The sequence below is a fragment of the Prosopis cineraria genome, unplaced genomic scaffold, assembly GCF_029017545.1.
Source record: "Prosopis cineraria cultivar Desert tree isolate PC_DT_omini unplaced genomic scaffold, ASM2901754v1 PC5, whole genome shotgun sequence".
Classification (NCBI taxonomy): domain Eukaryota; kingdom Viridiplantae; phylum Streptophyta; class Magnoliopsida; order Fabales; family Fabaceae; genus Prosopis; species Prosopis cineraria.
Window position 1 is genome coordinate 32,098,310 of NW_026555336.1, and position 13,413 is coordinate 32,111,722.

The 13,413-nt window shown below is 35.8% G+C and overlaps 1 protein-coding gene across 2 annotated transcripts; it reads left to right on the forward strand.

Moving 5' to 3' along the window:
- The first annotated feature begins 921 nt into the window (after positions 1 to 921).
- LOC129311952 (ACT domain-containing protein ACR4-like) lies at positions 922 to 3,786 on the forward strand. Of its 2 annotated transcripts, none has more exons than XM_054954468.1 (7): positions 922 to 1,015; positions 1,553 to 1,640; positions 1,742 to 1,902; positions 1,999 to 2,066; positions 2,158 to 2,754; positions 2,847 to 2,951; positions 3,159 to 3,786. In XM_054954468.1, the coding sequence occupies exons 1-7, from the start codon at positions 1,012 to 1,014 to the stop codon at positions 3,483 to 3,485; spliced, it is 1,350 nt and encodes a 449-aa protein (XP_054810443.1). In that variant the 5' UTR covers positions 922 to 1,011; the 3' UTR covers positions 3,486 to 3,786. The 2 variants fall into 2 exon arrangements, with proteins under 2 accessions (XP_054810443.1, XP_054810444.1); XM_054954469.1 differs by lacking the exon at positions 922 to 1,015 and adding an exon at positions 1,065 to 1,097.
- Positions 3,787 to 13,413: the final 9,627 nt, after the last annotated feature.

The window sequence follows — 13,413 nt, forward strand, 5'->3', positions numbered from 1 at the left end:
AACAAACAAACACGTGCATACAAGATAATATTAAATTGTTTGTTGGAAAAAGGGTTAAATTAATAGTCCATTTAAAGAATTTTATATTTTAAAATATTTAAATTTAATCATTTCATTTTTACTCCAATAATTATTAATTAATGAATTATTTTTATTAAATTTTTATTAATTATTAAGTTAATTTTATTTCATTATCAATGTTTTTTATCACTATGATTAGTACAAGCTCTCAAAATTTTAATTTATAATTATCAATGCAAGTTAATGATACGACTTAAATGAAAAACAGTTATGAATAATTAAAATACCTTAATCGTATTATTATGATAAAATTTAAATTATATTTTTATTGTTAATAATGTATGGAAAAAGGGCTAATGAGTAATGACAGACAAAAGAGTGAGAGAAGATGCAATTTTTTCAGCCGTTTTTTTAAGTTGGAGTGAGTGTTTTTTTTTTTTTTTTGAAAATATGAGTCTTTTGAATAGCCTCTCTCTGTTTTTTTTTTTTTTTTTCGGCCTTTCGGCCTCAGAATCTCCTGCGTCTCTCTAAAATTATGTAAAGTATGTCTGTTATCTGGATTCTTCAACGCAACATTCAAAGGTTCATTCTCATTTACATTATTATAAAATTAAAAGTATTTAAATGTAATCTAAATAGATCAAATTGAGTATATTATTTGTACATCCACCGGATAATAAGATACTAATTTTTACAGGATCGCGTTGGAAGAGGATTTGGATTTTGGACATTGGAGAGATAATATATTCCATTTTTGGATTAATTAATTAATAATTAATAATTAATACGAACGGATTTTAAAAATCAGATTGAAATAGATTATTAGTTTCCTGTTTTATCTCTGAATTCTGTGGGACTGTTGGTATATATGCCCACATCTTTTCACTGCTCGCCCTCGCCACACTCCCCACCCAAGTCTTTGCGTCAAGCCAGCCAATCGTGAGAAAAGCTTTTCGTGGAGAAGATCACAGAATCCTCAGGAGATTCATTATGGGTTGGTCTTATTTTTCTTGCTTCTTCTTCTCCTCTGCCATAGCTTCCATGTTTTCTGCGTTTCTTTTCTTTTCCCCAATTAGGTGAGGTGGGATTACCGGATTTTTGTTTCTGGGCACTCTGGTGAATTAAATCCGTCCGTTTTCTTCGTTTGTAACATGGAACACTCCATTACGTTACTCTTGCTTCTCTGTTTTCCCTTTTTCGTGAAGCAGAGTAGTGTCGCTGGTTTTTCATTTTCAAGCTGCTTGTTTCTTCAGTAGTTTCTTATACGTGTTTGACTCTCCCTCCTTCCTCCCCCCCCCCCCGGGTGTGTTCTTCACTCTCTCTTTAGAGCCGAATCAGCTGTTTGATTTCATTTTTATAGTTCAGGTTTTGATTGTTTCTTGTGTGCCTATGCCTATGGCTTTCTGTTTTCTTCCTTCGTCTTAATCCCTTGTTTATGAATTGATGAGTTCGTTGAACTTCTTGTTTTCATTGACTATGGAGATTTTTATTTATATTTGCTATTCCTCTAATTGGGTATTTTCTTCGATAGCTTTTTTCTCGGAGGCTGACATGTCCGTTAGTTTTTCTCATTACTACGACGACTATGACAATCTCTTCCGGAGATTGAACCCACCAAGGTAAGATTTCATGAATTAATGAAACCAAATCACCTCTTAAGATTAAATTTGATTTGCTCCTATTCTATCATCTAATATTTTTTATTGGCTTATCCTGTCAGGGTTGTGATTGATAACGAAGCCTGTGATAATGCCACTGTAATGATGGTTGATTATGCAAACAAGCATGGAATACTTCTTGAAGTCGTTCAAATCCTCAATGATCTCAACCTTATCATAACCAAGGCTTACATATCTTCTGATGGAGGATGGTTCATGGATGGTAATGGTACTTTCTTTTCTGTATTCTGTTTATTTCATACTTAATAATAGTTCTTGCAACACGGACTGACGTTTTTCTTGTCAATTTAACTTGCAGTTTTCAATGTCACTGACCAAGATGGAAACAAGGTTACTGATGAAGCTGTTCTGAATTACATTCAAAAGGTTAGTAGTACTTAGGTTCATTTGATGTCTTTGTGCTTTCTAATATAGACATCCACTGACTAGGAATTGCTTTGCAATGCTACATTTATAGAATCTTGGACCAGATTCTTGTTGTATTTCTCCCAGGAGATCTGTTGGGGTTAAGCAATCAATGGACTACACAACAATAGAAGTACTGGGAGCTGATAGGCCTGGATTACTCTCGGAAGTAAGTGCTGTTCTAACCCACCACAAGTGCAACATAGTGGATGCAGAGGTCTGGACACACAATGCTCGCGCGGCCGCTGTGATGCGTGTAACTGATGAAGAAACTGGGTCTGCTATAACTGATCCACATAGGCTATCTCTGATCAAGGAGCTTCTGTCTAATTTGCTTGCTTCATGTGACAACAAAAAGGGAAGAGCTAAGACTGTGGTCACTGATGAAGTCACTCATACTGATAGAAGGCTTCACCAGATGATGTGTTCTGATAGAGATTATGAGCGAGATCCTTTTGATGATGATTCTGATCGGAGGTCAAGGCCTAATGTGAATGTTGTTCCTTGCTCTGAGAAAGATTACTCTATCGTTTCCATCCAATGTAAGGACAGGCCAAAGCTTGTGTTTGACGCAGTTTGTGCTCTGACAGACATGGAATATGTTGTTTTCCATGGAAGTATTGATGCTCAAGGACCAGAAGCATATCAGGTATTATCCTATTTTCTGCCACTTTTCCTGGACACAGAAATGTTGTCTTAAATAGGCATTGATGTAATTTGTTTAAATGATTGTATCTTCAGGAATATTACATCAGACATGCTGATGGATCCCCCATAAAATCAGACGCAGAAAGACAGAGATTAGTACAATGTATTGAAGCTGCCATTGAGAGAAGAGTTTCAGAGGTGAGGTCCTTCATGTATATTACTGAATTATTAATCCCCACATAGCATTTTGTCAAAGCTGATAATGATCCAATCTCACTTATTTTCATTCTATTTCATGCATTCTCAAAATTCATGACTTATTCTTAGTATCTAGATTTCTATCATGATTAGCATATTTGGATAGTTGTTACAGACAGCTCAACTTGTTTCTTCATCCTCTTTCAGGGAGTGAAACTAGAGCTCTGCACAGGTGACAGATTTGGACTACTTTCGGATCTGACAAGGATATTGAGAGAGAACAGCCTCGACGTGACCAGAGCACAAGTGTCCACAAAGGAAGGCAAAGCTATAAACACATTCTACGTTCGCGGCGCTTCTCGTTGCCCTATTGATTCCAATTCCATAGAATCCGTTCGTCAAATTATTGGCAGCAGCATTCTCAAAGTAAAGGGAACAACACCTATACCTGCAAATTCACAAAATTCCAGATTCCTCTTTGGTGGCATTTTCAAGTCCAGATCCTTTGCAGACCTGGTCAAGTCTTATTGTTGATGAAGTTTACATGTTTTCTTTGTACAGCCAAACATCGGGTCAGAAATTAGGAACACTAACATGACACATTTTCAAAAGCATAGGGAAGAGACCCTCAATTTCCTCTGATTTGTTTTCTTACAACAAAGTTTATCTTTAGATTCTCACTATAGATCCAACCATGCGTGAGTTGGAGACTAGCTTTACAGATGAAAGCATAGAGAACCTTAACTGTGTAGTGTAGGGCCTTAACCATGACTCTCTATGTAAAGAATTCAACATTTGTGTATAGTATTATATCAAATATTATCCATTTCTCTGATATTCGCTTTCATGTTATGTGCTTCTGTCGCATGATTTTGCATTATGAACTATGTAAAGCAGTTCTTGTATTTGAGTTTAACTGGAACGTTAACAGTGTCTGTATAGTTGATTGATATTTGAGTGGATGACAAGTCCTTTTAAATTAAGATAAAATTATCAAATGAATGCGTAAAGTTCGTAAATAAGAATATCCTCCTTGCCAGGTGGTGCTTTCTGGTCTTCATAATAAAAGCTACGCTACAGAGGCTAGAAAAAGTTGGGTTTGACGCTAATTTTGGACCTGATATGATAGAATATTAAATAAGAATGGGAAAATGATGGACAAAGTTAAATGACATGAGAGAAATTTGGAGGATAAAGAGAAAATAATAGTGCATGGGTTGCCTAGTTTTAGTTTTATTTGTTTTTATTGGATACCAAAATTTTCCAAGATGATGGCCTACTATAATGTTGAGAATAGTTCACACCAATCTGATAGAGATTGAGACTGGCACTTAGCCTGCATGGCGTTGGTCTGCCAAATGGTATATCTTTCTGTCATGTTGCTTCCTTCAATTCTTATCCAAATTTTCCATACTATTCATTCCAATGGCGCTTAAAAAGATCCTCACAAAGCAGCGTTTTTTCAAAATAATAATAATAATAATAATAATAATAATAATAATAATAAAAGTATTTCATTTAAAAAAGGTTTGAGCAACGAATTAAGATTTTTTTAAATATTTGTTTTATTAGAACCGAACTGGCTAATTTGACCCGCCTGATTGAGAACCAACCTATAGTCTGATTTGGTCAAAATGCGTAATTGGTGAAAAAGTGAATTAGTTAAGAACTGATTTTCATATCTTTTTTAAAATCTCAATAACTTAAAAATTGTTATTTTATGTTTTTATTTGTCTTGTAAGTCTTTCTTTATGGTTATATATATTTGATTACGTATAGGTGATTTTGGTTAATAATAAAAGTTTATGTTAGTTTGGTCAGACAATTGTTGCGGCGCACTAGATTAGTTTGATTATTTGTAATTAATAATAATTAGTTTTATTACAGTGTTGGCGCAATTAATTATAAACTTGATATACATGACAAGGATGCAGTTAAATATTATTGTCTAAAATATTTTTGTTTTTCAGACACAATCTTTAAATTTTATTGATAGTAGTTTGACCAAGATTCAGTGAACTAATATGTGATCCTGACGATCCTTGGTGATATGGAATCAGGTTTCCGTATATTTAATTTTGGAAAGGGCATAGTGGCAGGCAGGCACGACAATTATTTGAAGGAAACCCAATGAGAATGGGTTGATTCAGTTCCACCGTGAATCTTTCTTTCTGTATAAAGGTGGTGGCTTTGTCATGCGGTGACGTTTTGCCACTTTTGTTTTTGTTTTGAGATGGTCCAAGAAGATGCACTTGTTATCCAATCCACATCGTTTTGAGGGCATGCCATTTTCCTTTTAAAGACAGAGACAAACAGGGCCCAACGCAAATTTGCGTTTTCTTTTCTTCTTTGCTCCTCAAGGCTTTTTTTTTTAAAAAAAAATATATTTCTATTTCAGATATTATCAAATACTGAATATAAACATCTTTTTCAACCAAAAAATATATAAACATCTTTTTCAGCAAGAATTTGAGCATTAATTTATCATAAGAGATTAATTCCTTCTATTAACCTTAAGCCTTGTTGGCTTTAAGTTTGTTTTTTTTTTTTGCACCCTCTTAAATTATTTTTTTAAATGAAAATTTCATTAAAGGTTCACAAGAGGGACTTAATTGTAAAGAAGAAGAGCTGAATGAATATGACATTACTTTGCATGATTAAGAGATTGAAATGATAAGTCACCGATCGGATTTTAACGTGTAAAATTCAAAAACATAACTTATGAATGTTTAAAGAATAACTTGCCAAAATTTAGACTATAAATTGTCAAAATTCAAATTAGGAATAAAAGTGTATTTTTATTTTTGAAGTATTCTCAAGAGCACCTAACGCCTAAAACTATTTGTTGTAATTAATTTTACCTTTAAAATAATTAAAATAAAGTATTTTTGTCCTTGCTGTCAAATTTTTAACATTAACCATTAAAATATTAATTAAAATTTTAATGTTGACCATTACAAAATTAATAGAAAGAATAAAAATATTTCATTTTAACTACTTCAAAAGCAAAATTACTCAAACAAATAATTTAAAGTGTTAGGTGCTTTTTGAAGAATATTTTAAGAGCAATAACATTACCCTTTAAATTGTAAGCCAGAAAAAACAAAACAGAAAATATGAACTGCAATTTGTTATTGGGTGTGAGTGTGTGTGTTTTTTTAGTACTTTTTTTTACAATAAGTGCTGACGGCCTTTAGGGATGCTAATTTGTCAAGATCTGAACCGCAATGTATCAAAATCTGAACTACAACTTGTCACTTGAAGGGGTGATCTTTTTTAACGAGCAAGGGTTGTTTTTGTCATTTTTCATATAAAGTTATTTACTTAATTATTTTCATTTCAATCATCTGGTCCTTCTGAGTAATTTCATATTTTTAATTTGAATTCTTTACAATTTGAAAATTTTCCTTTCCCCCATTCTCTCCCATACCATCATTAATACATCATTCTGGAATTCGGATTCCAGATCTCATAAAAACTAAATTAATCATATGTGATTTATTAGAGGGGAGATAGAGAAAAATAATGGAAGAGTATCACATTACTGAAAAGGATTTATTCTCTATTGATAATGTTTGGTCTCTTATGGCTAAATAGGTTTTTGCCACGTGGCTTCTTCTTCTTCTTCAAAACTCGATTATAAACTTTAATAAAGACTCTGTATGGTTCAATATTTCTTGTTAGATTTTATTGAAATTACAAGGCTGTAAATATTTAGTTTAATAATCTATGAGTGAAAAATGGGATAGAGGTGGCGAACTTTTTTTTTCTTTCTATTTTATGTAAGTATAAGAAGTGAGTTTCATCAAATGTGAAAAATATTTCTCACGAAATATTAAAATTAATAAGTACACATTTTCAAATTAAAGTACTCGATGACAGGCCTTTTATTTCAGGAAAAGTGGGCAGATCTTGGGCGCGTCCTCTTTTTTTGACCAGTCAACGGTCAAATGCTCCTCGCAAGTCTGGGCGGTGAGCACATGTTGAAGCTGATAGCAATAAACAAAATATTATTAAAAAAAATGCCATACAACAGTGCTATATATAAATATGGATTAATAATTTAATATACAATCTAAATTTTGAATTATAGGTATAAGAATGATTTAAATATTAAATTTTAAAAAAATGCATTTTAAATTATAAACAATTAAAGTTGGGAGGTAATTTCACTCCATCATTAAATTTAGACAAACATTCATCAAATTAGAACTTGATGTGTAATTTTTATCTAATGAGGGTAGAGAGATGGGGAATGAAATTTAATAAAAATCACATAATAAATTCCAATTTGATGGACGTTTGTTAAAATTTAACAGTGCGAGTGAAATTACTCTTACTTCAATTATTTAGGATTCAGTCATACATTTAAATTTCAAATCACCCTTGGAACTGTAATTTAAAATTTAAATTGTATACTAACCTTGTATATGGTATACATATATGTATGTACAAAATGAGAGATACCTCCTCTAGTTTAATCATCTTTGTTTGATGATAAACATTAACAAATCTATGTATCTATATACAATATTTTTTAAAAAATACCATTAGATGGCATTCATTTCTCAAATTTCATGAAAATACATGAGAGTCATAATATGATACGGTTACAATATCAATTTTAATACAACACATATATAAATTTATATTATTTATAAGTTACGAACAACATAACTTCTACATAGGCCTTTCCTAATTTTGTTTTAAAGAATTTACTCTTGATCTATCTTTTCTCCGCAGGAAAAAAGAAGAGGCACATGTATGCTCATACTTATCTACTCGCGCCATACCAATGTTTAGAGAAAGAGGGGGACAATTGCCCTATGAATTTGCAAAAAATACACTTATTTTTGTCAAAATTACACTTGATTTCCCTTTAAAATACAATTGTCCCCCATAAAAAATTAATTACTCCGCATTCTCTTTAAAATTTGTTTACTCTTATATTTATTATAAAAATAAATTTATGGTATAAATGAAATAAAGATATATTTTAAAACTTTTTGCATAATTTATTTATATATTACTTTAATTAATATCTAGATTTATATTATAAAATATTAATATTTATATTTGATATAAACACTGTCTCTATTACTAAATTTTTTGGCAAATTATCAATGACTATGTGGTGTAACAGTACGGAGCCACCCCTTGGGCCTCGACTCGGTACTGGACTCTGGCCCATCACTGGACCAAAGCCGACTTTCCCACAGGTGGTACTGTGGTTATTCCTCACCACTGCCTCTCCAGGGTCTTTTGAAAACCTCCCCAGACTCGAACCTCCAACCTCTACCACCTTAACGAAGTTGAGGCGAAGTCTGGTACCATTGAGTCAACTTGACTCAATGGTACCAGACTTCGCCTCAACTTCGTTAAGGTGGTAGAGGTTGGAGGTTCGAGTCTGGGGAGGTTCCAAAAGACCCCCGTGAGGGTGGGGTGAGGAATAACCACTGTACCACCAGTGGGAAAGCCGGCAATCATGTGGTGACATGTGTGTTGTCCAGCGCCTGGGAAAAGACCCTGGAGAGGCAGTGGTGACCCAGGAGGGCTGTTACATAAAAGGCGCCTTTTATGTAACAGCCCTCCTGGGTCACCACTGCCTCTCCAGGGTCTTTTCCAGGCGCTGGACAACACACATGTCACCACATGATTGCCGGCTTTACCACAGGTGGTACAGTGGCTATTCCTCACCCCACCCTCACGGGGGTCTTTTGGAACCTCCCCAGACTCGAACCTCCAACCTCTACCACCTTAACGAAGTTGAGGCGAAGTCTGGTACCATTGAGTCAACTTGACTCAATGGTACCAGACTTCGCCTCAACTTCGTTAAGGTGGTAGAGGTTGGAGGTTCGAGTCTGGGGAGGTTCCAAAAGACCCCCGTGAGGGTGGGGTGAGGAATAACCACTGTACCACCAGTGGGAAAGCCGGCAATCATGTGGTGACATGTGTGTTGTCCAGCGCCTGGGAAAAGACCCTGGAGAGGCAGTGGTGACCCAGGAGGGCTGTTACATAAAAGGCGCCTTTTATGTAACAGCCCTCCTGGGTCACCACTGCCTCTCCAGGGTCTTTTCCCAGGCGCTGGACAACACACATGTCACCACATGATTGCCGGCTTTACCACAGGTGGTACAGTGGCTATTCCTCACCCCCCCTCACGGGGGTCTTTTGGAACCTCCCCAGACTCGAACCTCCAACCTCTACCACCTTAATGAAGTTGAGGCGAAGTCTGGTGCCATTGAGTCAGAGTCAACTTGACTCAATGGTACCAGACTTCGCCTCAACTTCGTTAAGGTGGTAGAGGTTGGAGGTTCGAGTCTGGGGAGGTTCCAAAAGACCCCCGTGAGGGTGGGGTGAGGATAGCCACTGTACCACCAGTGGGAAAAAGCCGGCAATCATGTGGTGACATGTGTGTTGTCCAGCGCCTGGGAAAAGACCCTGGAGAGGCAGTGGTGACCCAGGAGGGCTGTTACATAAAAGGCGCCTCCTTTTATGTAACAGCCCTCCTGGGTCACCACTGCCTCTCCAGGGTCTTTTCCCAGGCGCTGGACAACACACATGTCACCACATGATTGCCGGCTTTCCCACAGGTGGTACAGTGGCTATTCCTCACCCCACCCTCACGGGGGTCTTTGGAACCTCCCCAGACTCGAACCTCCAACCTCTACCACCTTAATGAAGTTGAGGCGAAGTCTGGTGCCATTGGGTCAACTGACCCAATGGCACCAGACTTCGCCTCAACTTCATTAAGGTGGTAGAGGTTGGAGGTTCGAGTCTGGGGAGGTTCCAAAAGACCCCCGTGAGGGTGGGGTGAGGAATAGCCACTGTACCACCTGTGGTAAAGCCGGCAATCATGTGGTGACATGTGTGTGTCCAGCGCCTGGGAAAAAGACCCTGGAGAGGCAGTGGTGACCCAGGAGGACTGTTACAAGTGGTCATAGCGACAACACCATCCCCTCTCTTAGATGAAATATTGGATTCAAACACACTACACAGAGGTGTTTTGGGGTGTGTAGTGTCCCTTATTTTTTTGGAGAAAGGGCTAGATTAGGAAATAATTAAAAAAAAAAAAAAAAAAACTCTGCAAGCTTTTCCTTTCAAAGAGGGGTCTGCCTTTGGGCTTGGAATAGTAGACCCTGCGCTTGCCTTGGTTTTTAACTTTTTTTTAGTAGAATTGGGATGTGCATGTGCTTCTGTGGTGTCACTGCACTGTCACTGTGTGCTTTGATTCTGTCTTCACATGAATCCCACATGGGCACTTAAGTTTCTTCCTGCAACAGCAAACCCTAATTCCCATATATATCTTGTCTGCTCATTCAATCCTTCCCCCGCCATTAATTAATATTATCACATTATTCTTTCCATCTTTCACTTCCTTACTTTCTTTTACTACCCACTTTTATCCACGCTCTGAACTTGTTTGTCATTCTCATTAGGCTAAGTACATAAACAGATCCTAGAGGGGGGGGGGGAATAGTGAAGTAATGAAAGAAATCATCAATGGAGAAGTCTAGGGTTGAGTTTCTGGCTTTCAGACTCACAGTCACAAGGATGAGTTTGAATTCAGAAGGTGTATGAGATTGAGTCGCCTGCAAAAGCGAGCTCCATGTCCTCTTCAGGTAATTAAACCTAACGCCATTTCTCTGCTTCTTGCAGTAATCCTCAGAACTCAACTTCAATTTCAAGCTCTTCTTCTTCTCATCACCTTCATCTGATTCGATCTTTAGCAGTAGAGATCCCATACCTCTGCTTTCTCCTCTTCTGGTGCTTGTTCAGCCTTCCTGCATCAGAGAAGACAACTCTGCAACATCGCACTGATGGGATTTTCCATTTCTATGTTGTAGATCTTGATCATATGCGCACCTGCTGATAATATGTTACGTGCTTGTTGATGAATCGGAGATGATCAGTCATTTGTTCATTGTTTCTGTTGCTTCCTGTGACTTGAGGCTATATATATATACCTCGTTACCTTGTAAAATGAATATGGTTAGAGAGTTTAAAGTTGTTGAATGGATAATGATCAGTAATTGACAATCATAAGATCCAAAATATTCATAACGTGGAAACGTGACCAAACTTGGTGCAAAACAAGCTTCAGCACTTAAAAATGTTTTAGCTAGTCATTAAGGATACTGGGTCAGCACAGGCATCCATGCATAATCTTTTAGGATCTTCATATTTTCAAATGGCATTTTTGTTTCAAGAGTAATAAAAATATACAAGGAAATGGTTTTTTATATGTAAACTTTTGGGGGAAAATAAAAAGAAAATTGTTTTCCTTGGTAAAAAAAAAAAAAAAAAGCAGAAGGTTCGACTTGAGAACTGAGAAATCGTAAAAATCAGATTGCATGCTACTCTTGAGAGAATACTGCATTTTCAGGGCTGGGCCCATACATAGATACTCTAAGGCCCATAATAAGAGTGGCCTGGCTATATTGTTTCCCATGCAAAAGGTTGTTTCTTTTGGGGACAGAAAACAACATCATTCAAGCCTTTTGTTTTGGGTTTTTGTGATTTGTCTGTCAGTTTCGGGCCTTCATTGTATAGCCTAGATATTGGGTTCATTCCGCATGTGAGGAGTCGCCAGTATGATCCATAAACTCTAAAAACAGTTCAGCTTACCTTTTATATTAAAGCGACTTTTTTTTTGACCAAAATATTAAAGCGACTTTAAAAATCATTCTTATCAATACCCATAATTATCATAAGATTTCCAGCATGAGAGTTCAGATTTAGTTTGGGATGGATAATGAATCTAAGATATCAGGCGGTCTAGTACAAAAAGAAAATCACATTAATCGTGTGTTTGGTTAAAATACAAGTGTTTCTAAAATAAAAAAAAATTGTAAATATACATATTTCATTTTCTTTCTAAAAAAATTCTTTTATGTTATGATACTTCCTTTTTATACCATATTTTTTTATTTTTTTCCCTCGCGGGTTCCTGCCTTTCTATAACTTTTTTTTTTTTGGGAAAAGAGAATAAAGAATGATAGCATTGTTAAATGAAAAAATGGCCACTCCTAATTTTTTGAATTGAAATTTGAAAATTCCAAAAGAAAAGAAATTCATTCAATTTTATTTTATCAAAAAAAAATTATAAAACTCAAACTACTTAGATTATCAAAATCAGATCTTTCAAGAGAGTAATGTGACTACACCATTGTATTCCCACATATAGGACATTGACACATTTGGTTGGCTTGTAGTCATTATCAATTCTTCGAAGATCTTATTACTAAAATCATTTGAAAAGTATAACGAGTCATATATCAGAGAGTCTCGTAAATTATGCAGTGTATAAGTTTAAGAGGCTTTTTTTCTTATTAAACTAATTTTTTGATATGAGCTATCTCTTTTTAAACGTATGCTTGTTACATTAGTACTTTATTGAGAAGCCAGTGTCTTCAAAAGGGCCTCTCACGAAGGATTTTGACTAATAAGAGGGCATGCGAAGTGCCATGGTGTGAAGCCATTAAACACATCGCCTCTCGACGAGACGACATTATAACGAGTCCCATATCGGGAGCCTCACATCTGTTGTGGGTTTTATAAGTTTAAAGAGCTTTTATTTCTATTAGATTAGTCTTTTGAAATAGGCTCTCATTTTAAGTTTATGCTCGTCATATTGGTATTTTCATTGAGAAGCTGGTATCTCAGAAAAGGCCTCCACGGAGGATTTTGACTAGTAGGAAGGCAGGTGAAGTAGTTGTGATATAGAGCTATTGAGGACGTGGCCTCTCGACGAGACAGCATTGTAACTAGTCCCACATTAAAAGCCTCACAAATGTTGTGGATTTTATAAGTTCAAAAGGTTTTTATTTTTATTGGACTAGTTTTTTGGAATAGGCTTTCATTCCTTCTTTTATTGAGAGGTTAGTGTCCTGTAAAGGGTCTCCCACAAAGGATTACAATTGACAGGAGGTCAAGTAAAGTGTTGTAGTGTAGAGTTGTCGAGGATGTTAGCTCTTGATGGGGTAGCATTATAATGAGTCCTAAATTAAGAAGCCTCACAAATGTTGTGAGGTTTATAAATTTAAAAAGTTCTCCTTCCTATAGAATTAATTTTTTAGGATAAGTTCTTCTTTTAAACTTGCACTCAAAAAAAGCTACACCCCAATAAAAATAATTAGACTACATTTGGAAGAATGATGAGATGAAAATTATAAAGACAAAGAAACTAGACGGAAAAAAAAAAACATTTTTCACCCTAGCCTTTTTCTTGTTTTCTAGAAGGGAGAAAACTAGAAAAAAACAAACTGTACGTTAGGGGGGCCGTTTTTTTTTTTGGGCCAACTTTTAATTTTGAGTTTATATTAATGGATATAGTTAGAATTCATATTTCATGTTTGGATTTGTTTGATATTGATAGATCAGGATGAATCTCCTCACACGAAGAAAGAACAAGGGTTTGGCTTTGTTTGGCACTCAGCATGTGACGGTCCGAATTTAAAAT

Coding starts and splice junctions, on each gene's coding strand:
- LOC129311952 (XM_054954468.1), top strand. Junction 1,641..1,741: donor CGGAGATTGAACCCACCAAG/GTAAGATTTCAT, acceptor TTATCCTGTCAG/GGTTGTGATTGATAACGAAG. Junction 2,755..2,846: donor AAGGACCAGAAGCATATCAG/GTATTATCCTAT, acceptor TTGTATCTTCAG/GAATATTACATCAGACATGC.